This window comes from Dermochelys coriacea, chromosome 6 (assembly GCF_009764565.3).
Source record: "Dermochelys coriacea isolate rDerCor1 chromosome 6, rDerCor1.pri.v4, whole genome shotgun sequence".
NCBI lineage: Eukaryota > Metazoa > Chordata > Testudines > Dermochelyidae > Dermochelys > Dermochelys coriacea.
Window position 1 is genome coordinate 43,586,702 of NC_050073.1, and position 27,000 is coordinate 43,613,701.

Below are 27,000 nucleotides of genomic sequence, written 5' to 3' on the forward strand. Positions count from 1 at the left end.
AAAAGGCACATTCTAATCTGTCACTATAGCTAACAATTTCAGCTCCATCCTCCTGAGTAAAAGAGAAAGGGAGTAAAAGACCGACTTCTTGAATTGGAAGTCATATTTTCATAAAACATGGTAAAATCAAAGTGGATGTTAAATCTAGTTTTGTCACTGTAGGTTTCTCTAGATACAATAAACTGTAGATAATGCTTTTATGCTATGACTGGTTACATTATTTTGCTCCTGTTTTGTACTCTTAACACTCAATGTGCTCATCTAGTTCACCAGGCTAAACAAGCTATTCCTATATTGAAACTGAGAATTCTCTGGTTTTATTTCATTCTATTTTACTGCTAAACTGCTAGTAATAGATCATATTTTGAATCTCCTCAGCTTATTGCTCTTGATCTGAGCTTTTTTTCCCCTATGTCACTTTTGTTCTTCTTTACTGCAACATAAACCTCCCAATAGGACACAGTGCGCTCACGCTGTGTGAAGTACATTTGACGTCTCTGAAAAGTGACTCACGTCAGAATATATATTCCCCAAATATAGTATGAATTCCTTTAAATTTATCAAGGACACAAGTATATCACTTGGGGGTATGGCAGCCCTATGCTTGCAGCCTAAAATAACGTGAAACAATCTTATGCCATTAGGTTTTGATCATGTACCTACTAGAGGTTGAGCGATCCTTTTCCAAGTGTCACTGGTGTAAATGAGTGCAAGATTTAGTCTTATGATCAATTCTTGTTAGATGTTTAAAGTAGCAAGATCAGCCTCTGCTGCTATGTTTAATGATTTTTAAATATGTAAGTTTCCTACTTTCCCTGAATATTTAAAATAAATAAATAAAGCATGAAAGCTAATTTATTTAATGTGAAGGCAAACAGTAAGTCTAAACAGTGATTCTGTACAGATTTACATAGGTATAAAGACAAATAAGTTATCAAAAATACAAAACTATTAAAAACTTTTTGAAATAGCCAATTCAAAAATGTTAAAAATATTTTATTTCCCTTAAATGTGTTGTTTGTAGACATGAATCTGAAAAATTAATCAAAAAGGTATTAAATAAAAATTCTGGAGTGCTGTATAAAAATCTCAAAAATATATTTTGAGTGACATCTCATTGTTATATGAAATTTCAAATGGTTTCAGTTGAAAATATATACCACTACAGCAATTCTTTCACTTCTGTTTTGCTGTACTTTATGATCATTTAATTTTACTATTTAAACAATAGTAACAATATAAAAAATTAAGGCAAGAGTTTCAGAATAACTTGCAAACAATATAAAGAATATCCAGTTTTATTTAGCTTTCAGCTCAGCTCTAATTTGATGTTGCTTTTCTTCATACAGAGTGAACGTTTTTACCTTTTTCTGGATGAAATGTTAGAGTATATTGTTTAGTCCAGTCGATTATGTTGGGCTTGAACATACCAAAGCAACTGCACTGAAAAAAGTCTGCAAGGTTCTGGAAGCATCCGTGACTGGAAGTCAGAGAAATATCTATTAATAAACTTAACAAAAGAAGAGGGCCAACACAGCAAATATGGTACACTAAAGAACATTTCAAGCACAAAGCTGATAAGGAGAGCTCTTGCAGAAGAAATAGAAAAACATTTTCCCCCTAAAAAGCCCTATCTATTATATTTTCATAGACCCTTTCCAGCCAATATTGCACTTAAATGTAAAAAGGAGAATTCAGTAAGTGCAAATTAGAAGTACTAGGGTTGATCTGAAATCACAGCCACTAGCACAAAGATAGTGAGAAAGTATTTCTACTTCAACAGAAACCCTTGAGGGTCAGATTCTCTGTTATGCCAAGTTTTACAGTAGATAGTTATGTCACCCGGATTCTCCGCTTGGCCATGGGGCAGTTTAGAGCCCCCATGGGATTTCTTTAACCTATAAAGAGTGGGAAACAATCCCCAAAGAGTGTCAATCAGCTGAGGAGAATCAGATACTTTGGCTATATCTCCTCCCTGCACCTAAAACTGTACAGAAGGCTTCCACAGTAGCTGACTATTCTGGCTCTTCACCCACTGAAATCACTCCTTATCTCCCTTGCTGGAGAGTCCCCTGGTGTGGATCAGATTCCATCCCCTTTGCATAACTCAGAAGAAGAGGCATATTCAGCGAACACCTAGTAAACTAACTTTTCTTTGGCACATACAAAATAGTTAAACATATTATAATTAAAGATTAATTCCATTTCCTTAAAAATAATTCTCTTACCAAAAATACTTACTTGTATGGAGTTTTCCTCAGAGAAACAGCATGCTTAGAACACTTGCTTTGTATTATGAGATTTAGTCTCTCATGCGAGGTCAAGCCCAGAAATGCAATCTTCAAGGTGGGTGTGGTGGAGGGAAGGAAACGGTTGAAATGTGGATATGTTAAAGCAGTTAAAATAATGGAGACACCAAATTTAATTATTTTTTTCTGCATATTTAACACAATAAAGAAACTAGAGTCCAAGTTATTTATAAACATGCAACTAAGGCTGTGACAGAAACCAAGAAGTTGGGAGTATCAATGCCAAAACTGAGAACTCATCCTTAATTGGTTCATTGTGCCTAGATATTTGCAGAGGTGAAAATGAATGAAATTACCACTCAGAATACAGAGATGGGAAAAGACGTATTACATCATTACAAGCTATTACACCACTGCAAGAACAATGTGCAGTAATACTTTGGCACAAGAAAGCAAGAAGAGGACCAAGTCTGAGCCTTAGTTTTCAAATTTCCTCAACTGCATTTGTTGTCTGACATCTTTCCATTTAAGTATTTTTGCCTACAATTTCCCATTGCCTTTTCTGTTGTGTAACATTAAATGTTAGGTCACAGAGATATTTAAGAATTATTGTCTGGCTGCTGGGCAAACTCAACGAATATCATGCTAGAAGTCATATAGGTTGACAAGCTACCGTGTGCACAGCAGAGAAGTTGATTGTAAATATCCTGGATATTTCCAAATATTTTTCCAAAAAGTGTCAAAAAAATTTAATTAATATCCTTGAATATAGTCTAATTATTTTTAAACACACACAGATCAGTGGTTTCTGAAGAAACCTAGGAAGCTAATTAAAAAAATAATCTTAGCTCAATAAATTTCTTTAACATATGCAAATGTATATACAGCAGACCCTAGTTTTGTAAACACTGATAAAAAAATCATTTTTTTGGATAAGTACCAGCCTAGAACAATTCTGTATAGGAAGCCAAGTTATGAATCTTTGAAAAGCAAGGGTTTGTTTTTTTTTTTAAAATTGCTTGATACTCCTAATCAGTGTAGAGGCAGGGTCATATATTCGAATCCTAATTGGACTTTAAATGGATTAATGAAGCACTGCTGAGCTAAAACACACATTTCTCATTTCACCACTAGGCAAAATGATCAAACATACAATAATTTTAAGAAATTGACACCAGTTCTAGATGTCACTTAGATTCTTTTCCTGCAAAAACTACTTTTTTTTTATGCGAATCAAAAAATATTTAGGGAAATTGTTAAGAAATAAAGAAAAAACTATAAACAGCAGACTTCTGTTACAAGGTTTCGATTTTGAGAATCTCTTCAGACTGAAAATCTGAAATGATCTCTGCACAAATTGCCATGGAACCAAAGGCTCAGCCCTGAGGGTTTAAGGTGTTGGGTCAGCCTTGCACATCACTGAAGCTTGGTACTGATGGGCTAAGGAAGGTTGGTGCAACATAAAGCCTTTGATAAGACACATCTGCCAATGAAATTTTTAAAAATTCAAAAGTCCTCAAGAAAAGCATATAAATGAAGCAAAAAAGTACCTGATAAAGCTGAGTAATTAGCATCAACGAAGCCCAGGAAGTATGAAAACACACTAGTGTAAAAATATACAAAACCCATGGAGAACAAGACACTATCTGTGTAAAATAAGTCCACGCTCCATCTTGCTGGTAAGTTGTTGCACAATGTTCTGACCAATCTGAGAATGAGTAAAGTGAGCCTTTACTAAAAAAAAATAATAAACTACCTAAGAACAGATTAAGACATCCTAGCATGGAACCTGACATTACTAACTCTAGAAATAAGACTTCTAGTATGTTATCACTTACAAAAACAATACAGATGCAGTTACATATTTAACAAATTACAGTTAGTATCAGAAATCATAGCAAGTTAATTTATTACACACTATGCAACATCCTATAGTACTATGGTCCACTTATTCAGGATACCTCCCAGTGAGCCAATTTAAACTGAAGAATTGAAGCTCCTGTCCTACAAACATCATCATAACGACATGTGAAGATCAGTCTGTCAAGATGGGATAAACAGACCTTTATTGTATTGTTATTAATGTGCATTTTTATTTCATGGAATGGGTACCCTGTGCATTGAATGGACCTAAGAGAGTTTTTATAATATTAAATGATGATACTACAAGGCAATGACTACTACTTCACTGGGTTAGTATTACTTGAAATTGTGGGTTTAAATAATAATTAAAAGCATCTATAGTTTATGGCAGTCACCTTTTTGTTTGCATTTATAAATCCAAGAGAATAAAAAATGAAGTTAATGGAGAACATATTCAATCAATGCCAAGGGCCTAAGCAGTGCTTCACCCAAAGTTACAGAGATATGAAGTGGATTTATTTTTTTAAGTCTTTGAGACATCTACAGCCTGGGTTATACGCTTTTACATATAAAAATTTAACAAACTAGGCAAGTTTGTTTTTTAGGCTCCAAATCAGCAAAACAATTATGTACTTAACTTTAAGCACATATTTAAATCCCACTGAAATCTTAGATTTAAGTTAGTTTTAGGATTTAGATAGCTAAGAGCCATCCCTGGTTTTGGATCAAATGCAATTTTTACTTTAGGAGAACCCTACATTCTTGCACACTCAAGGCTCTCACTGAGGTGCAGGATAAGAGTTCAAGATCAGGCCTCATTTCTTACACTGTCATATACCCACTTTACTTCTCTATATGTTAGTACTCCTCATTTTCATATAACATTACGCAGAACAATGGCCAACTCCTTGTTTGAATTTTTATCCTTTGTTTGGATGTTAATGTTGCAGTTCATACTCAGGAGGTCACACCATAAGGGCTTTTAATGCATTAAAAAAATTTCTGAATCCACCAATCGGAGCTCACAAGTTCTCTAAGGAGATGAAACATGTTTCATAATTTACCAGCTTTATTTTTTAACCAAAGATGTCAATACTGTAAATTGAATCCACAAATCACATCTCTCAGGAAAGTGGCTGTGTATGAATGGATGCAGGATGCTTCCTGGGAGAAACAGCTGCAGGAAAATAATTTGCCCTTTCTTTGAAACTATCACTACGTTTTTAAAGATACTCTTGGCACCAGTATTTAATACAGACTTTTCTCAATAACCATAAGATCAATAAGTGTCTGTGATAATATATTCAGGACCACATTTTCTATTGCAGGCAGAAGAGTACAAGACCACTAGAGTACACATGCTTTTATTCCTTACGCCTCTTGAATTTTGTTTCTAGTATAACCTCCACTTCTCTTCTGATGTCACAATTCCTAAAAATGCAGATCTCTATAGCAATACCTTTTAAAAAAGATATAATTTTTAACTGTTATTAATACAAACAAAAATTTAACCAAAAGCTTGATTGTGATTTCAGATATGCTGATATTTTTGTTAAAGAGTTACATGATAGTTCCTGCACAATCAAGATCAGGACTAAGCCACAAAATGACAATATATGAAATGCTAGAAAATGAAGAAAGTATGCAATAGCTCCTTGAAAATGAAATTAAAATGAAATGTATGAATACGTACAGAGAAGAGTTCCATATACCATCCAGACTCCCACCATAGTTAGGAAGAGCAGAAACAAGATGAAATAATAATGGTTGCCAACACCTATTTTTGGGAGGATGAAGAAAATACACAATAAAAAGTATATTAATACCATTAGTATTTTCCCCAAATTAACAGAAGTAGAAAGATATTCAACATCATTCAAAGAAAGTTCTGACTATCCCTTCTACCATGCTCAGTAAATGTTACCACAGCTTGACCTAATTCCTTCCCAACTTTCTCATGCTAGTATTCCCAGTTACATCAATGGAACTAATTAGAAAGGTGACAAGTATTCAGTCTGTATTTGGAGCTAGCCTTAACTAGCAACCCCAGCTCTGCTCTACCTCAAGATAATCACCTCATTATAAAACAATAAATCTGTACTACTGCTATTGAATTTAACTATCCAAGCTCTGGGTTCTTCTGTATTATAAACTCACATGTAAAAGACAAAATGGATTATCTTGGGTATCGTATCACACAAACTAGAATCTCTCTTTCAATCTTGATTATAAATGTGTTCAAAGCTTTACATCAGAAATACTTCAGTCTAACAAATAACTTTGTATGCCTCAGACAGTGCAGTGGAAATTCTAAATATTTACCTTTCCAATTTACAAGTAAAGTTTGATTAACCTAAACATATGCTTTAAAAAGACAGTCCTGCAGCTTTAAGGTCCATAACAATCCAAGCCTGTCTATTTTTTTCTCCATTTCCTCCCTAATGATAGTGCTCAGAGCCCCAAGGAACCATTTTAGCTCTCTCAACTTAATGGCTTCACTTCAGAGACCACACAACAAAGGAGAAGGGCTGGATACAGACCTCACGGCTGTCAATTTCAATACCCATTCATCTATCAATCACAGATATTAACTAGATTGTGATATTAGGTGCTGTCTTTCAGGAGATTAGCAAGAGGTGTTTCCAAGTATGCTAAAATAAACAAACTCACCTATACATTGTCCAGTCCACAAACAATGTTGGTCATATTTAGCAGTACATGAGTTGCAAGCAATGCAATGCATAGATCTCAAAGGCTTTTTTACCTAGTTGAAAGTGGAAGGGAAAAATGCAGTAATTCGTTACATGCATAAATCATGTAAGCCACTTATTTTTGCTCTACATCTAAAAAATAAAATTTAAAAATGCAGTTCCCATTATAGACCGAACTTTTCAACATAATTTAAATGACACAATTATGCATTTTTCCTTTTATAGGTCAACAAACTATCTATCTATAGTAGTTTAAAGGATTATTTGAAATTAAGGTTAAAGGCACAGAGCCTGCAGTCCTCACTCATGTGACAAGTAAAACTGAAGTCAGACCCAAAGGATAAGAACAAAATTATAGTCCTCTTATCAGAGAGCTTTGCATATAACACCCTGTGCATCAAAAAAGGAGTAAAACATGAAATAAAAACCTCACTTACAAGACATGATGTGCAAAATGTTCTGAAATCCAAGTGGCCAGCTTCTGCAAGAGTAACAATACTCTGAAAGACACAAGTTATTTTACAATTCTATTTATCTAATTTTTCCAAGGGTATCAGGAAGATCAGGGGCTTCTTAAATACTAACAAGATGACGAGTCCTCAAGTATCAAGTATTATTAAAAATATACAATCAAAATATTTACATTGAGATGAAGCCAAATTATTTCCTGGAGTAGACAAAGAAAGGTACACAGATTCAAGGAAATGCAAGATGAAAGAGATCCATCTGATTTAGTCCTCTAGTACCATATCCATGCAGGATGTTGTTTTTTTAATTTTCTTTTTTTTGTGAAGTAGTGCTTGTCCAGAATAGTTAAAACAATTCATATAATATACATTGGAACCATTCTCAATTTTTAAAAAGTACCTCTCATGCAGTTAGTAGTACTTCTGACAGATAATGAGGGCAGAGGCTGCCACAATCACCCCACAATCCCAAGTGGCCATGAAGCGGACCATAGTAAGCTACCTGTTAATTGCATGGCAACTTCTTACCCAATTGCATTTAGTACGCAGGGGCAACAGTTGCCCCATTACTTTTCCCAGGTTTCCATAATGTTCAACAAGAAGATCATAAAAAACACTCTTAACAAAACTTATAGCACCCCTAGCGCTGAGCATCAATATCACTTAAAAAAGCCAACATGCATAATGCATTATAAACATATGGAAACCACATGAGATAGCCACAGTTTGTGGGCCATGTTCTCTATTAAAGACAACACCAATGGCATTTTATGGGATGAAACCAGTGTATTCAACAGATAATTACATATATGTGAGATGATGCAGAGAGGAACTTATTTTTTTTTAAGAAAGCAGAGCAATAATTTATAATATATAAAAAAAATTAGCTGCCACTTATGGTACCAAGTGTTAATATAAATCTTTTTGAAGACTAAAGGAAATATTACTGTTCACTATTTAAATATAAAATCACAGAAAAAACGAATGAACACATATTATACAGTGGTATATTTTAAGTTGTTTTATGGAGATAAAATACCTTTCTTCTTTCTTCTTCGGAAATCTTAATGTATCCAGGATCAGTTCTCCATGATTTGTAGAAATAGTAAAGAAGACCCACCACACTGAGGATGAAGGGGATCTGGAAAATTGTGTCTGCTAAATGTAGCATTCAGGTTAAGGAATATTGTTTTACATAAATTTATCAACAACATTTTGTCCTTACAAACAATTATTATACTTTAAAATTAACTTGCATTGCATCGTTATAATTTTATAAGTATTTCACTAATAACGAAAAAGGATGGACTTCACTTTTTGTATTAGTATCTTTGTGCTCCATAGGCTCTCACACAGCAATGGCTTTGCTGTTTTTTTCAATGGAGTTCTAGAGATTTACTATCACTAGTTAGAACTTACAAGCCAAATTCAGGACCAAAGATCTCTCTTTTCCTCCTCTACAGAGTTCAGATTCCTGCCTTTGACTACACCCTGGAACGTGAAGGTGAATCACATCCCTTCTCCACTAGTAAGGAATACTGCATATAAGGAATGACAGTAAGAATGAACATGTGCTAAGACGACATCCACTAGTGGAGGATGTCACAGGCCAACTGACAATAATTCTACTACCAATCAGCCTGAAAAGGAAAGACAATTTATAGATAGAAAAAGAAAATTCTATCAGCATTCTGTTACAATTCAAGATCCTGGACTAGAACTACTCCTGATTTGATCTTGTATTTGATCTTTTTCTATTTCTACCCCATGACTGACCAATTTAATAATATTTACAAGTAAATATATACTGTACAAAATATACAGATAGGTATACAGGTTTTAGATATAGTATTGTGAGAGAGAGATTTGCTGCACTACTGTTACACTAACAGGTGTAAAGCTTTTATATAAAGGAAGATATATACAGAATTTTTACACCCCTCTATTATAAGCTTTTATACACAGATTTGGGGGAGGGGCAGAGAAGGGCACCTAAACAAATCACACCAAGTTAAGACTGATATCTTCTAGGTACTGCACTGTGCACTTTTAACTCATAGTTATTCTCTCTTGCATATTACAAATACAATGATGTAACTCAATGGATAAAACCAAAAATGTTACTCCAACAAATATTGATATTGTGTGTTTTAAGATGTAATCTCTTCCATCGGTCATATGTTTAGTCATGATGCAACTGCAGGACATTCTCTTGTGAGCCCATATGGTACTGTATTTCCTTTTGGATATTGTTAATACTCTGCCACCAGTTCTGTTTGTAGATTTGGGGGAGCAAATCCAGAACATAATGGCTGGGAGTTCAGTAAAGTGTATGAGAAAGGTTCAACAAACATGTATAAGTAAGTCCAAAAGAGTTTGGCTCTATCAATCAAAACATTTATACCACACTCATGGATCTGTGGGCATACCCAGAAAGGAAATACGTGCACACATAGGAGGATGGGAGAAACAAAAGGAATGGGACGTACTTGCCCACCACTTCTCCAATACTGGTCAGGGCTTTCCATGTTAATTTTGTTCACTATTTCTAATGTACGACCAGTTAAAAGTTAATTTTTAAGTCCAGAAACACAAGATTGAACACAGGATGAAATGACATAAAATCATTTAAATTTAGTTTTTAAGTACAGTCAGAAACTCAAATTCCACATTTACACACTGCAGTAACAACAAATAACTTACTTACAAGTGAGACAAATATATACATGCATTCTCAGCTGGAATATACCCACCACAGAAATTAATCCTCATAATCATATTAAGGAGATCTCATTAGAAATAGTACAAAAGAAAATGCTATTTAAGGGATGAAGTAATTAAAAATGTAACACTACTTAATGTAGGAATATATTACTGCTGGCTTAATACAGAAATTATTTTCAGTTACAAATATCTCCCTAAAGGCCTTCTGTTTTAGTGGAAATGTTTTACAAAACTAAAAGAGAAAGCCCTCTGTGTAACAACAAAGCAGAATACAGGATAGTGAGTGCAACAACACTTGTACATTGCTTTACACATATTATCAATCCATAGCCTGTTATAAGAACTGAAGTATGTTAAAGAAAAGCCATGTCCCACACACAGAGAATGCAGCTCTACCCCTGAATGTATATGAAGGCAGGAAACTGTGGAAGTTCTATTTAAAAAAACCCCTAAAGCAGCAGCAAAAAGTTTTGAATCACTGTCCTTTCAGAATGTGGAGATGTAATTTACTTTTTTATTTATTTATTGGGCCCTAATCCAGAAGGCACTTAAGTATGTGTCTGAACACTGTGCTTGATCAGAGCCCTGATGAGCAAGGTAAGTGGCCACATGAGGAACTAACCTGGAGGGAAAATTGGGTTTAAAAATGGCACACACTAATTTGTATTTGACAAAACATTTTTAAAAATCTACTTTTGTGCCTTCACATTTAAACCTGCTTGTTATCTGATGGCACTGCTTAAGTTTAATCACAGGAAAGCGGAATTCCATCTCCTGCTACCCCTGTAATGTCCAAAAGATAAGAAGGCAAATCTTATAAACAAATATATGTTCTTCGTTATTAGCAATAACACAGAACAAGTTATTGTATCCTCTCCAACAACCTCAAAAATAAGTGCATAAATGAAATTGATGCTTATTAAAGGTAAATATTATTCAAAAGACATTTTAACATGCAGGCAAAGTGTAATTTTAAAGTAATGAACAAAAGCTTTTCATACATTTTTACTCAACTAATAACTCTATTTAAAAGGAATATTTGAATATAATGGATAAAGCTTGAAAATCCCAATCTCAATACTATCAACTATCGCCCCAAAATTAAATATTATACTTAGCAATTATTCTTTAATCATGTAAACCTCAATTTCTGTTCATTGATAGCCTTCAGAAGTAGTTCAAAATTACATTATCCCTTCCTAATTGAAGCAAAACACCAACCCTATGTACACTTACACGTTAGTAGCACAAGCATATATATTTGCAGGATTGGGGCCAAAATGTATGTGGCATTTCACTCCTTGAGGATAAAGGATATCAGGCAGGAACCAGACAAACCAGGTCATAGACACCCAAAAAATGGAACTTAGCATGAAAATTGCTGGTAAATATTTTAGGTTCTTGAGCCCCACAAATTGCCTGAAAAGACATTATTTAAAAACATCTATTTCTAAGCCATGTCAAATATTTAAAAAATTATTATAAAGGCTTTACTCATGTTCATTTTAAGTCATTTAAACTGAATTATAAACTATTGCTCAAAAAGCTTTTGTGGCCTTCTATGGCAGGCCACCTACAGTGCAACTCTATAAAGGAAAGTCCTGAAGAACACTGTGTTCCAGTCTAAAAAAATGGCAACAGAATTGGCTTCTTTATTGATGAATACCTTAACATTAGAAGTGTACAGCCTATGCTAATTCCTACACAAGGGTAGTACCAGTATCATTTCAGCAGACACTGGTTGCAAGGTGTTGCAGTGGATTAGAGGTTGGGGGTGATGCTGAGGGGAGGAAGATTTCTCAAACACAATCCAGGATCTTATCCTCAAGGGGAAAAAAGGTGAAGCTAACGTACATTTTTGTAATTACTCTTAGAGTGTAAGCTCAGCGTGTAGCAAGATCAGACCCTCAATATTTATGTTTAATTTCTTTTTTGTGTGTCATTCATTTAAAATGGAACAGTATGTCCGACCAATTCTTATCTACCACTTAGGTTTACTTGTCCTGGTAGATTAAACAGTTTTTTGCCTTTGTAACTTTGTTACCTTCTGTAATTGTTTTGATAAACATTTAAACCATAGGATTCTTTAAAACCAATACAAAAAAACCCCAAAAAACCCAAACAAACCCCAACAAACAAACAAAAAACTTAGTAGGAAATAATTATTTTTAACTAGTTAATTTACTTGCAGCTAAAATGAACTTATAAGACCCTCTGAAGGAAATACCATACGAGAGACATACAAACATAATTCTTATATAAATACATGCACAGAAAAGCTAAGTGCACAAACCTTGTAAGCAGACTTATCCCCAAAAATATGAAGAGAAGCAGACTTCCTTTCAAAAGCCAAGAATCGGAATTCAAGTCCATTATGTATCCTATAGCCCACATCAGTGTCAAGGAAGACAGCAACAGCAGGAAAAACTATCAAAATGATTACTGTTACAACATTATTGTCTAAAATATTACACAAAGTACAAAACAGCACGTGACACAGCAAACGCGATATCCAAAAATTAATGGGAGTTCAAAGGCAAAGAAAGAATTCCCCGAGGACAAACAAAACAAGCGGGAAAGCAATTACTCTATATTTTGCATTCAAGTTTTTCTCTACAACTTTAACCCATCTCTTCCTCAATCTTTTGGAACAGAGTTAGAAAAACAGACTATTTTTAACTTCTTAAATCAAATGCTTCAACTTGTGTAGAATATTACTAAGTTTCAGAAGTTTCTTAAAAAAATTGTCCCATAGGAACTGTAAGTGTACTATTTCTCTAATAAATAGCAAAACTACAAATTAAATTGCAACCATTCTTCAATTATAAAAAGCTCCAGCTCTTTATTAACCACATTAGTTGAGAAAAGGTCTAACATCACACCCGATGAAAGGTATTAGAATTTCAAATATTAATTTCCTATTGCACATCTCAAAAAATTCTAATGCTACATTTAAAAATCAGGTGTTTTTTTCCTATAGAAATTAAATCATTGCTGAACCTGAAAAAAAAAAAAAAACAAAACCGACAGATGGTTTTGCATCATCTTAAAAGTGTACTGAAGCAATTCCATTAGTTTTACCTCAATTAGCTTACTAGAATATGAGCCTAAGATTCTACCAAGTCTATCACGTATCTTGCTATGCATGTCTAATTTACTTTAAAAGCATTTACATACTATGACTAAACAAAACCCCAAAATAGATACAGAAGAGTGTTGAACCATTATACAATATTCATACAAGAATAAGGACATAGGCCTAAATTTTCAAAAGCTGATAGTGATTTGGGGTGTTTCAATTTCTAGATGCCCAACTTTAGACCACTTAAAATCCTGACTCCTTCTAGATGGCTTAAATTGGGCTCCTAGAAATTGAGGGTCTCCCCCTCAAAAGTCACTTGAAAATTTAGGCCTAAATGATGAACATAAATCCAGTACTCTTCTCAATGGCTTAAATGGAGGCAAGATTAGATCACATAAATCATATACATTTAAATATATGTGTGTTTGTGTGTGTGTAAAAATGTCCACTGCTGCAGTCCATGAATTGTTCCTATATGAAAGAAAATACCTCATATTTTGCTAACATCCTGAGTAACCTGGAGTTTTTTCTGATTCTCATTTTTTCTTCTTGAGTTAGCATATGAATAATCAAGCGATTTTGAATATGGTGAGCAAGGTCAAGCGGTGTGTCTCCCTTTAAAAACAGAAATTAAAGTTTATTTTTCTAAATGTGTTGTACATTTAAATAACTACCGAGAAGTAACAGAAAAAATGGAATTATTTGGTGGATGTTTATTTTTCAAACTAATTTAGGTTACCAGTGGCACGTTAACTGCAGAGCCACAATAAAATTAAGTCAACCAAGTAGACTGTTCTGGTTGCAAATGTTTTCAATGCTAACAAATCTGAATTATCAATTGTACTGTCTCTGAGGAGAGGCAATAATCTGAAATTCTAGCAAAGTGAAAGTAAAGAAATTTTGCATTCCCAACCATAAGGGCAAGACAAAAAAAAGTATAAATAAGGATGGTATTATAGCATTCTCACATGAAAATGAAAGAAGATATCATATGCTTCCTAGTGTGGGTAGGCAGACATGCACTAGTTCTGCTCAAGATAGCATGTGAAAAAGAGCAGTGTGGCCATCTTAAAAGCGTTTGTGTTTTCAGAGGGAAGATAACCAGCACTTTTGAAAATCAGGTCCCTTTAAGGGTCTCAGAGTGGACACTCAAAAAAATCACTAGTCACGTTTGAAAATCTCTGCCTTAGAACCTATTCCTCACAATTTCCCTCTGAGGTAGGTATTATCCACATTCTATAGAAAATGGGAAATGAGGAAGAAATGTAAAGTGGCTTGCCTAGGATAAAAGGACACGGGTGTTTGTTGAAGTAACGTAGCCATGAATGTGCATATTCAACCTCTGCACCACACAGAAACAAATCCCCATGTACATTTTAGAAAAACTGAGTAAGAATGCTATGGTTGTATTCAGATTACCATTATAATGGACATCAAGGTCCCAATACCTGAAACAGGATTAGACAGAGCCCTCGGATTGTTTTCTGAAGTAATTTCACATTGTTGTACTACACAGAACGAAATGGAATTTAAAAAAATTGTACCTTGATATTTTTGATGTCCAAATTAGATCCAGCATCCAGAAGTAGCTCTACAGCATTAACATTTCCTGCTGTAACTGCCCAATGCAATGCAGTATTCTTCTGAATTTTGTCTACAGCACTGAGAGAAGGATTAAACTTTAAAAGAAATCTGGTGGGTTCTGGTCTAGATGAAAATAAACAGGACATACAGATCAATTAGCAAACAGAAGACAACTTAGATTAAAGATAAACACATTTTTAAAACACTTTATAAACTAAATTAATCTTCACATTGTCATGTGTCTATCCTCATTTTAGGTGGGAACAAAGACAGATACAGTTGTTAGTGATTTGCCCAGATTACGCAGCTAGTCAGTAACAGAGTCAGGATTAGAATTCATGAATTCCCAGTAGTTATTTCTCTAAAATACGCCGCCCCGTACTTCTCTCGTAAGCAAATGTCAAAGCTTCATGTCCAGATTTCACAACCAGAAGATAGCCTCTGTATCAGGAGAAGCTAGAAATTGTAAACCACCCTTGAGATGTCAGGCTGAGTATTCCTCCACCATGAGTTGTTGTCTGCAATGCTGTCCTACAAGCACAGCATGGGAATGAAACCAAGTTAAGCCAGTGTACAGGTATGGCAACTCTGGACAAGCCAGAGTAGCCTTGTTGAGCCTGGTCCTGAATCTGTGGTCAAGTGGACAAGGAAGCAGATGCAGCAATGCACTCTCAAATTTATTTAGTGTGTAAGTAAATTTCCCACCAATGCTTCTACTCTGTGAGGACATAGTTTTCAGCTCCCTGGTGGCATCATCTGTGTATGGAAAAAGGCCAGTCATTCTCTTGTCCAGAAGCAGATGAGATGTTGTAGCAAAGGGGTGTTGAGTGTGACAACATGGATGATCTTTCCAGTCCACAGGAGTGGGATTTCTGCCCTGAATACGAGCAGGTCTTTGATTTGGCACTGGGTGTTTCCTATCTGAGAACAGGGCAATCAATCAGCTGGAGACGTATTAAGTTGGTTTCATCTGTCACAGCTCTCCAGGCAGAGCAAACAGTAATGGCATCTTGTCGAAGGTCTGGTGGAGCTATGTGCACTAGCACATACAGTCTGAAGGTCAGTGTATAGTTCAAACAGCTAATAAGCTGAGTGTTGTGGCTGCATATTTGACAGGTATTCAGCTGGAGCAAACACCAGGGACAATAAAGATGCAGAAAGGACTGAAGGATCTGCTCTCCAGGAGGTTTCCAATAGTTTTCGTATCAAGGAGGTAGGGGAAGAGATCTTCATTTTTAGGTGTTGCAGGTGAGGCTGATGTATCAGACCACTGTCAAGTTTTACTCCAAAGTATGTGACAAATGGATGGAATGCCTCACTGTTTGAATGCTAGTAAGTATGAGCTATATGTATAGCTTTCCGGAGTATCAAATTGACTTTGTACTAGCCTTGGGCTCTGTCTTTTTCCTACTGTGATCTTACTTTCACCCATTTTTCTGGATTGTGGGAAATGGTTTATAGGTGCTGACATTTGAAGACCACCAGTACTAATGCAGTCGCATTAGTGCAGAAAAGATTTAAAATTTTCTAGCATAGTCAAGGCTCCACTGACTGTAGGAGTCTTCATAAATAAGAAATGAATACAGATTCATAGAAGGTGCTCAAAAGTTGTATTTATGGACACACTACTTCCATGATACCTCAAAATCCCCCTCCACCACCCCACTTCTTTTTCTTTTTTTTTTTAAAGGCTCTACCAATCAGCTGAAACAATTTGTTCTGGGATGAAATTTTTGGCATTTGTAGCCTCTGATTAAAAGAGATGTATTTCATTATTCTAGAAAGATTATGTGTTATCTGGATGCAAGAGGATTGGTAACTTTTTAGTTATCTATTACTTACCCAATTACTTTCTGTGCTGACAGCATAAGAGGTGTTTGTCCGCTGAAATCTGTTGTGTCTACACTCTGAGTATGAAAAGATATTGAGATTATTAGATATAGAATTATTCATAGATTTCAAAAAATAAAAGATCATCTGGCAGATGCTCAGCTGGTGCAAACTGACATAATTCTACTAAAGTTAGTGAAAGCTAGGCCAATTTACACCTGCTAAGAACCTGGAACTCACTTTAGAAGTTAATTCCTTTCCACTTTCTTTCTCTCAATTCTTGTATGTAGTTTCTTTTAATACAGGTAGGTAGATTCCAACAAGAATAATTAAAGAGAAAATTCTTCACTAGTTTTCTGCCTATGTATATCTAATTCTATAAGTTAAAATAGCTTTACCACATCAGTATATTTTGGAAGGGAAAAAGAGAGATTATTTTTTCCCTTGTATCAGGAGAGGTTGGGGGAGGGGGGAAGGAGGTGAACTAGTAATCAATATACAGTATACAAAAGGAAGTCAGCTATAGCAAATAAGGAAATAACCAATTTTCTACCTCTTGTTCACTGAACTCTTTCCCTGTGCTATTTTCTCCCTTCTCACCGACAGGAAGGCCTACCAGAATTACACATTCACAATTTGAAAGCAAGAATTAAGGTTCATGTACAAAAATGAAGTATAATGTAGATTGAATCAAAGGGATTTTTTTTTTAATTGCTAGAAGATTCCCATAGCAATTGAGGTAGCAGAAGAGTCTTCTTAATGGCATATATAGATGGCATATACCATCTATACCTAGACTCCACAGGTTACAATTATTTTACTATAATGGGCTCTAGAATAGAGAGAAAATGTTTATCAAACTGTATAATCTTATTGCAAAATATTTTCTAAGCAAAGGGTCCAATACTGGAAGCACTTACACACATGCCTATTTTTATTCACAAGATTAAACGTATTAACTTCAGTGTGACTACTCACACGAGCTAAGTTACACATTTTTAAGGGTTTGCAGGATTGGACCAAAGTTTTCTAGGCAGTCCTGCGTGACACAACTGGTCTGATCACAATGTTATCCAGCAAAAAAATTCTCTGACACACACATTACACTGTCTCATTTCTACCTTTAAATTTAGCTTGCCACAGGTATATAATGGTGAAGTTTTAAGAAGAGTTGAGAGATGACGAAAAATACAGTCAGGTTGATCATGACTGGATTACAAGAATTGAAGGGTATGTGTTGTTTAGGAAAAACAGAAATAAAGGCAAAGGTGGTGGAGTAGCATTGTATATCAATGATGAGGTAGAATGTAAAGAAATAAGAAGCAATGCAATGGATAAGACAGAGTCCGTCTGGGCAAAAATTACATTGGGGAAGAAAACTAGTAGAGCCTCCCCTACAATAGTGCTATAGACCGCCGGGATCTAATTTGGATATGGATACAGCCCTTTTTCATGTTTTTAATAAAGTAAATACTAATGGAAACTGTGTGATCATGGGAGACTAACTTCCCAGATATAGACTGGAGGACCAGTGCTAGTAATAATAATAGGGCTCAGATTTTCCTAGATGCGATAGCTGATGGATTCCATCATCAAGTAGTTGCTCAACCGACTAGAGGGGATGCCATTTTAGATTTGGTTTTGATGAGTAGTGAGGACCTCATAGAAGAAATGGTTGTAGGGGATAATCTTGGTTCAAGTGATCATGAGCTAATTCAGTTCAAACTGAACGGAAGGATTAACAAAAATAAATCTGCAACTAAGGTTTTTGATTTCAAAAGGGCTGACTTTCAAAAATTAAGGAAATTAGTTAGGGAAGTGGATTGGACTGAAGAAAAGGTTTGGGATTACTTTAAATCAAAGCTGCAGAAGCTATTGGAAGCCTGTATCCCAAGAAAGGGGAAAAAATCCATAGGCAGAAGTTGCAGACCAAGCTGGATGAGCAAGCATCTTAGAGAGGTGATTAAGAAGAAACAGAAAGCATACAGGGAGTGGAAGATGGGAGGGATCAGCAAGGAAAGCTACCTTATTGAGGTCAGAACAGGCAGGGATAAAGTGAGACAGGCTAAAAGTCGAGTAGAGTTGGACCTTGCAAAGGGAATTAAAACCAATAGTAAAAGGTTCTATAGCCATATAAATAAGAAGAAAACTAAGAAAGAAGAAGTGGGGCCACTAAACACTGAGGATGGAGTGGAGGTTAAGGATAATCTAGGCATGGCCCAATATCTAAACAAATACTTTGCCTCAGTCTTTAATAAGGCTAAAGAGGATCTTACGGATAATGGTAGCATGACAAATGGGAATGAGGATATGGAGGTAGATATTACCATATCTGAGGTAGAAGTGAAACTGAAACAGCTTAATAGGACTAAATGAGGGGGCCCAGATAATCTTCATCCAAGAATATTAAAGGAATGGGCACCTGAAATTGCAAGCCCATTAGCAAGAATTTTTAATGAATCTGTAATCTCAGGAGTAGTACCGAATGCTAATATTGCTAATATAGTTCCTATTTTTAAGAAAGGAAAAAAAAAAGTGATCCGGCTAACTACAGGCCTGTTAGTTTGACATCTGTAGCATGCAAGGTCCTGGAAAAAATTTTGAAGGAGAAATTAGTTAAAAGGACATTGAAGTCAATGATAAATGGGATAAAATACAACATGATTTTAAAAAAGGCAGATTGTGCCAAACCAACCTGATCTACTTTTTTGAGAAAGGAACAGATTTTTTAGACAAAGGAAACGCAGTGGATCTAATTTACCTAGATTTCAGTAAGGTGTCTGATACCGTGCCACATGGGGAACTATTAGTTAAATTGGAAAAGATGGGGATCAATATGAACAGCGAAAGGTGGATAAGGAATTGGTTAAAGGGGAGACTACAACGGGTCCTACTGAAAGGCAAACCGTCAGGCTGGAGGGAGGTTACTAGTGGAATTCCTCAGGGATCAGTTTTGGGACCAATCTTATTTAATCTTTTTATTACTAACCTCGGCACAAAAAGTGGGAGTGTGCTAATAAAGTCTGCAGATGATACAAAGCTGGGAGGTATTGCCAATTCAGAGAAGGATCGGGATATTATACAGGAGGATCTGGATTACCTTGTAAACTGGAGTAATAGTAATAGGATGAAATTTAATAGTGAGAGGTGCAAGATTATGCATTTAGGGATTAATAACAAGAATTTTAGTTATAAGCTGGGGACGCATCAATTAGAAGTAATGGAAGAGGAGAAGGATCTTGGAGTATTGGCTGATCGTAGGATGACTATGACCTGCCAATGTGATATGGCTGTGAAAAAAGCTAATATGGTTTTGGGATGCATCAGGAGAGGTATTTCCAGTAGGGATAAGGAGGTTTTAGTACCATTATACAAGGCACTGGTGAGACCTCACCTGGAATACTGTGTGCAGTTCTGGTCTCCCATATTTAAAAAGGATGAATTCAAACTGGAACAGGTACAGAGAAGGGCTACTAGGATGATCCAAGGAATGGAAAACTTGTCTTATGAAAGGAGACTCAAGGAGCTTGGCTTGTTTAGCCTAACTAAAAGAAGGTGAGGGGAGATATGATTGCTCTCTATAAATATATCAGAGGGATAAATACAGGAGAGGGAGAGGAATTATTTAAGCTCAGTACCAATGTGGACACAAGAAAAAATGGATATAAACTGGCCACCAGGGAGTTTAGACTTGAAATTAGACTAAGGTTTCTAACCATCAGAGGAGTGAAGTTTTGGAATAGCCTTCCAAGGGAAGTAGTGGGGGAAAAAGATCTATCTGGCTTTAAGATTCTACTCGATAAGAATATGGAGGAGATGGTATGATGGAATAATGTGATTTTAGTAATTAATTGATCTTTAAATATTCAGGGTAAATAGGCCTAATCCCCTGAGATGGGATATTAGATGGGTGGGATCTGAGTTACCCGGAAAGAATTTTCTGTAGCATCTGGCTGGTGAATCTTGCCCATATGCTCAGGGTTTAGTTGATCACCATATTTGGGGTTGGGAAGGAATTTTCCTTCAGGGCAGATTTGAAGAGGCCCTGGAGGTTTTTCGCCTTCCTCTGTAGCATGGGGCACGGGTCACTTGAGGGAGGCTTCTCTGCTCCTTGAAGTCTTTAAACCATGATTTGAGGACTTCAATAGCTCAGACATAGGTGAGGTTTTTCGTAGGAGTGGGTGGGTGAGATTCTGTGGCCTACGTTGTGCAGGAGGTTGGACTAGATGATCAGAATGGTACCTTCTGACCTTAGTATCTATGAATCTATGTGTTTTGTGAGCTTCCAACAACAGACTGTTACACAGAGTTCCAGTTATTAACTGAATAATGAAATACTATCTTCTAGGATATGTTTCAAGGATATATGGTCAGTTATTGCACTTAAAAGCCAGTTATTCATATTGCACTATAGGTTTGCGTAATACTGGACAGGATTGCTTATTTATTTTGACTTCTAAAAAGACAGGAAAGGTGTTACTACGCATCTCTTTGAACTTGTGGCATAGTGAATATTTGCTTAAAAACTGCTCGTCAATAAGGTTTTTTTTTCATTTAAAAAAAACAAAAACCAATATCGATAAAATGTATTAGCAAAAGAGACAACTAGGTAGGAAACAACATTTGGGATATCTGCTGCATAACTGAAACATACCTGGCCTTTTGATATGAGATAAGCTATTATGGGCATATGCTGAAAGACCACTGCTAAGTGAATGCTGCTGTATCCTTCACCATCAATAAGAGTGGGATCTGCTCCACAATTTAACAACAGTATTACCATAGATAAATGCCCTTGCCTGAAAAGAAATATGAAATCTTTTTCAGAACTCTTTAACATGTAGACACAACAAGAAGTTATGAAAGACCTCTATTCAAATTCATACTAAAAGAATCTTTGAGACTGACAGACTGACTATCCCATAATGTGGAAAACCCGAGGGAAAGCTTTAAAGAAATTTGTTAAGTTTAATTGAGACAATGTTCTAAAAGTATATTTAACCAATGATTCAAATTAACCTTTGGAACAGTGCTGAATATTTACTAAGAATTTACTTTGCTGTCTGCGTGGAAAATGCTAGCATTTCAATTAATATTGTTAATAAAAGTGAATTAAAACAACCCTTTTATATGAATACAATGTATAAGTCACTCCAAGAAGTCTGTATCTTTTGCTTACACAATCATTAATACTTTATTCTCATTCATTTGTACTTAACGCATCTATGGAACATTTCAATTTGGTTATTTAAACCAGAATCATATCTCTGGATATGGGAAATCTAACTTTTGACCACAAGTTTGAGCTACTACAAACTGTACTAAGGGCTAGTCTAACACTTGAAAGTTATTTCAGATTAAGGTAGGATATGAATTTAAAGTGAAACAGCTATTCAGGAATAGCTCCCGGTGTGGACACATTTATTTCAAAATGGATTAAGCTAAACCAGGAAAAGATACTTATTCTGGAATAACAGTATCCATACAGAGTGCTATTTTTCCTATGTAGAGAAGCACTCCATTTCCTTTCCTGACCAGCTTACTGAAGTCCTGTCTTGATGGGCAAAAAGGGTATGTCCTTAAATTATGTTAAACCCAACTGATTTAACTCAATAATAACTCACACATTTTTAGAAGTCTAGTATAGACACAGCACAGTGCCTTTAATACGAGCTAAATTGGTCAATTTCAAGCCTGGGCTACTCCCTTAATTCCAGCTAACACATTTGAAACAGTGTTAGTTAGCCATGTTGCATCCTGGGTGGTCTTGGCTATAACATGGCCAGCTAATTTGCCTTCAGAAGTATTGGCCTGTGTCTTAACAGGCATTAAGAGGAATTTGCAGTCATATATTAAGATAATAGGAATTTAAAAAATCCTTTTTGCCTGTTAGGACCTCAGACACAAGTTCTGAATATTAAGTATTGCTCCATCCATAGCATAGGCCCAAAACATGGATGTACATGATTAAAATACATAACTATATAGTCACTTATTTTTCAAGCTCCACAACGGTATGAACCTGGGTATCTGACAACAGGTTTGAGTGCTAATATGCACATACAAGCTACAAACTCTTTGTTCCTAAATAAAAGAACTGCAGAACTAACTAGGATAGTTAACTATAACTAACTATAACTAACTAGCAGACATACTGTATTATTTAATATCAACAGAAGTATAACTGGCATCTATAAGTACCATACCTAATGGCCCAGTGAAGTGGAGTTGAATTTAAATCTCCACCTAGTTGATCCACTACTGCACCTTTGGAAATATAAAACCTGTGTAACAGCAATAAAATAAAATGGTTGAGTAAATAAGAGATGCATGAAAAACTAATACTTAGAGAACAGACTGCCCTATTAATGATTATTGTTGGAATAATGATACTTTCACTGGACAGGCAAACACACAGATACTTTTACTGTAACAACTGCTGTTTGAAAAAAAAATTAAAATATTTAAAGAAATACAGTAATTAGCAATGCACTTACGACATCAAACACTACACTACTGAAATCTGTATGCTATGCAATTTATTAGCTCCACACTAACTAGACCTCCTTCCCCCGATTAAAATCTGCCCTGTGCGTTCTTGATAATGAAATCAAGCAAATGTTTAAGTATTTGCTGGATTGGATCCTTAGGTTTCAGTCCTTCAAGCTGCTTCATGTGAGTGGACTCCCACATTTGTGCTAAGCCCCACTGAAGTCAATGGCTGTTTGTCTGCATGGATTTCATCTTTTAGGGCTTGTCTACATGGTGTGTTAGTGCACGCCCGAGATGTGTACATTCTAACGTACACCAGCATGTCATGCATTAACTGGCTCAGGATGATACTGCTAGTATGCACTAAAAGTGTTCTGATGTAGTCCTGATTCAAACAGTACTATGTTAACTGCAGAAGGGAACTTTTAGTGCACATTAACCGGGTTTGCATTGGTCAGTTCGTACGCAATATGCTGGTGTGCACTAGAATTTATACCTTCACTGGTGCATCCTAATGCACCATGTAGCCAAGCCCTTAGAGATAACAAAAGGACAGAAATATATGTACTTAAAATTGCATATCACGGGTTAAATCCTGCAAGGCACTGAGCACCCTCCATTTCTATGGACTTCAGCAGCATTGGACCCCAAGATGTGAAATATGTGTTGAAAGTTGAGGGTTAATTCTCTATTTTACTATTTAGAAAGAATTGGTTTTAATTGGCCTCTCTTTCTCTGCTATTCCAGGGAAGCACCTAGAAGTTCCAGAAAGTAAGAACTCTCATCTGAAATATCTATTGACAGGATAAAAATTTGGAGATGTTCATTTCAAATGAAGATTTTAAAATTTTATTTTGTACCTGAAACCTGGGTGTTCAGAAACATACTGGATTTCATGTATTTCACAAATTCACATTAAAAGAAAGTGAATAGTAATACTATACCATTTCAGTGGCATAACCTATGCAGACTGGATATAGGTAGGTGTATTTTATAGTATTAAAACAGTATATGCTATTTGTTTCACTTGTTATGAAATCTAACAAGAGAACATGAAAGACAAGTTATTTATTTACAACTATATGGTCATTTGGACACAGACACTACAGCTTACTTTACAAGATCCAGTCTGTTGTTTATTGCTGCCCAATGAAGAAGTGTCACATTTTCTTTGTCTGGTTGTCTGACATCATATCCTGCTTCCACCAATTCCTTGCACCGCTCCAATATGCCATATCTCAGGTAAGAAAAATATTCAGTTTTAGTAGTGATTGTTTAGTATTTTCTAATTTAGAGATTTTCACATATTCAAAATAATAATAATAATAATTAATAATAATAATAATAAAATCTCCCATTAAGGGCCTGATCCAGCAGTTCCTACTGAGGCAAAATTTCCTGTAGAAATCTTTCCTGAGCAAGGATAGGTGCTGGACTGAACCTTAAATTAGTTGACACATACAACCTTACACCAACTGAAACTAATCTGGTTTAGCTACAGCTATTTTTATATTGCTTATGATTAAAAAACATTGTAGAGCATGGTTTTACAGTTTGTTTTCTGATATTATTTAACGGGGGGGGGGTGAGGGGAATCATATATTCTGATCTGTTAAGAAATAAATATTACAAATGGCTTTAAATTTAAACAACCTTCACAAATTCCCTTAATATAGAATAGAATACACAAATGACTTACTGTGTAGCTTTGACAATATCACAGCTACTGTAGTCCTCCACAAGTGGAAATACTGTTTGTATTTTTGATTGATCTTTATGGATGCTATGCCAACTCTGTGCTTGAGGTTGATGGGGGCCATGGCTGTGATGTTTACACTGTGGGTTAACAATGAAAATATTTATCAATAAATATTATTTCAATTTGACACTCTTTGGGGAAGGGTTTGTGTCTTCCCTAAGTAGAAAGCACCCAACACACCTGGGGGTGAGGGAACACTACATCAATATAAACACATAAATTTAAAGACATCACTAATGTTCATCAATTAAGACATTATTCTGCATTTCTTGGGTGTCCAAAGCTCTCAATGGAGCCAACAACATATTGGGGAGAGTAGCACCACACAAAGAATATAGTTTCAGATACTCTGGGCTCAAATGTGCAGGGCACTCAACACCTTGCAAGATTATGTCTAAGCAAAAAAAGAGATTTGTTTACAATAAAGCTACTCTATAACAATGGTTTCAAAGTTTATACAAACAGGGTATAACTTTGTGTTGGCATACACAAGAACCAACCAACAAACATGCAGAAAACACAGTTATAAAAATATTATAATATATTGTACTCATTTCCTAATGAAAGTGACAAGTGTATTTATTTATTCACTTCCCTTCCTAAAACCTTTTGTGAAAATCATTTGCTGTTTTTTCCTCCAAAGAAGATTGCATTTCCAGAATTGGACAATATTCCTGCATAAACAGGCTAAGATTTTGAAACTTAGGTGCCTACACATAGGCAGTTAAATACATATTTAGGCACCTAAATAACAGTGACCTGATTTCCACAGCTGCTGAGCACCTGTAAGACCCTGAAAATTGGATCACTTTAATTTAGGTGTGTAAACATTTAGTTGTTTGAAAAATGGTTAAATCTGCTTCAAGAAAGGAAAAGTTATTATTCATAGCATGATCTGTTTGTCAGTCCTCAGTGAGTAAGGGGTTACTAACCCACAATACTTTTCATTACAACTCTCCATCTTTGGGGTTGGCTGGGATGATATTTTTCATTAGCTGTACAATATTTTGTTTCCAGGTGCATCCCTACTCTCATCCATCTTCACACTGGTCCAAGATAACACACATATTCCAAACTTCTGTGAACTTCCCTGCAAGGACTGAGCCCATTTGGTGGTTCTCTCATCCTTTCACCTGAACTACTGAGTGAAACTGGGGGGGGGGGGGGGGAAAGAGGAGAGGGAAGGAAGGAGGGAAGAGGCTGGGACGGAATAAAAAAAAAAAAGCTAGAAAGGCAAGGGGCGGGGAGCAACACGGAACACACCATTGCTACCTCCTCTCCAACTGACCACCAGCACATCGACAACAGTGCTAGGGCAGGCGTACCGTGAATGCATTCAGGAGGTGGGTACAAAGCAGTACCGGTGCATGTGCTGTCCCACGTGGGACAGGCAGACAGGTGCCCGTCTCTAATGAAACCTCATTCCGGCTGGGAAAGGGACAGCAGATCGGCCTGCCCCCTCAACCACGGCTGAGATGAGCCCCCCAGCACTGTCCGTAGCGAGGGGAACCAAAGCCTCGGGGGGCGGGTGGGGGGAACCAAGCCAGCACCTCCCCCGCCCCCGGTGGGGTGGGGTGGGAATGGGGAGGGGAAGGGCCTCCCCTCCCCGGCTGCACCGCGCGCTGACCTCAGGCCTCTCCTCCATCCCCGGCCAGCCCTTCGCGCCCCAGCGGCTCCCCTCCGTAGCCGAGCCGGTGTGGAGACCCCGCCCCCTCTTCCCTGCGCCCCTCACCGCAGGGCCGGCCCTGCCGCCCCCCTCCATGCCGGCTGCTCAGGACACGGGCCGGGACTCTTCCGTTCCCGCGGCCGACACCAGCTTCCGGCTCCCGCTTCCGGGTTACCGGTCCCGCGGCGCGGCCAATCACGGGAGGAGTTTCCCAGGGGTGGGCGGGGCCTGAAGCGGGGTAACTCTCCCCCCGCACAGGCGGTGCAGTCGGTCGTAGGGCCTAGGGCAGCCCTTCAGGCACAGCCGGGGCCTGGCTTGCGCCCCGCCCCACCATATTCCTGGAAGCCAGATGTCACCCCCCCCACATGCGTGACACCCACAAGTCAAAACCCACAGGAAGCTCAGGGCTCACCTAGACATAACCCCATCCCCACACCTGGCATCCACATGTCGCCCCTCACCCCTGAGGTGCGCACATGTCACCTTCCCAGGACAACCATGTATATTCTCCAAGGTGTGGCTCCCCCACATCATCCCTGGCACGTGGTTCTCCGATGTCACTCCACGTAGCAG

The 27,000-nt window shown here is 36.8% G+C and overlaps 1 protein-coding gene across 6 annotated transcripts; it reads right to left on the reverse strand.

Annotated features, from left to right (window-relative positions):
- Nucleotides 1–839: 839 nt before the first annotated feature.
- ZDHHC13 (zinc finger DHHC-type palmitoyltransferase 13) lies at nucleotides 840–26,625 on the reverse strand. 6 transcript variants are annotated; one of them, XM_038404542.2, is made up of 17 exons: nucleotides 26,494–26,625; nucleotides 24,702–24,838; nucleotides 24,117–24,239; nucleotides 22,717–22,794; nucleotides 21,165–21,309; nucleotides 16,523–16,587; nucleotides 14,641–14,803; nucleotides 13,586–13,711; nucleotides 12,308–12,441; nucleotides 11,333–11,433; nucleotides 8,330–8,454; nucleotides 7,261–7,323; nucleotides 6,783–6,876; nucleotides 5,806–5,889; nucleotides 3,800–3,957; nucleotides 2,242–2,339; nucleotides 840–1,480 (listed from the first exon to the last, which is right to left on the reverse strand). In XM_038404542.2, the coding sequence occupies exons 1-17, from the start codon at nucleotides 26,521–26,523 to the stop codon at nucleotides 1,342–1,344; spliced, it is 1,863 nt and encodes a 620-aa protein (XP_038260470.1). In that variant the 5' UTR covers nucleotides 26,524–26,625; the 3' UTR covers nucleotides 840–1,341. The 6 variants fall into 6 exon arrangements, with proteins under 6 accessions (XP_038260470.1, XP_043372362.1, XP_043372364.1 ...); XM_043516427.1 differs by having other exon boundaries at nucleotides 8,330–8,457; XM_043516429.1 differs by lacking the exon at nucleotides 22,717–22,794 and having other exon boundaries at nucleotides 8,330–8,457.
- Nucleotides 26,626–27,000: the final 375 nt, after the last annotated feature.

Bases quoted from the DNA above. Each gene is read 5' to 3' on its own strand.
- ZDHHC13 (XM_043516427.1), bottom strand. From the start codon at position 26,523: ATGGAGGGGGGCGGCAGGGCCGGCCCTGCG. The intron at 16,588-21,164 runs GTATGTTTCAGT...TTTCATACTCAG, and splicing joins ATCTCATATCAAAAGGCCAG to AGTGTAGACACAACAGATTT. The intron at 14,804-16,522 runs GTAAGTAATAGA...ATTTTCATCTAG, and splicing joins TCAGCACAGAAAGTAATTGG to ACCAGAACCCACCAGATTTC.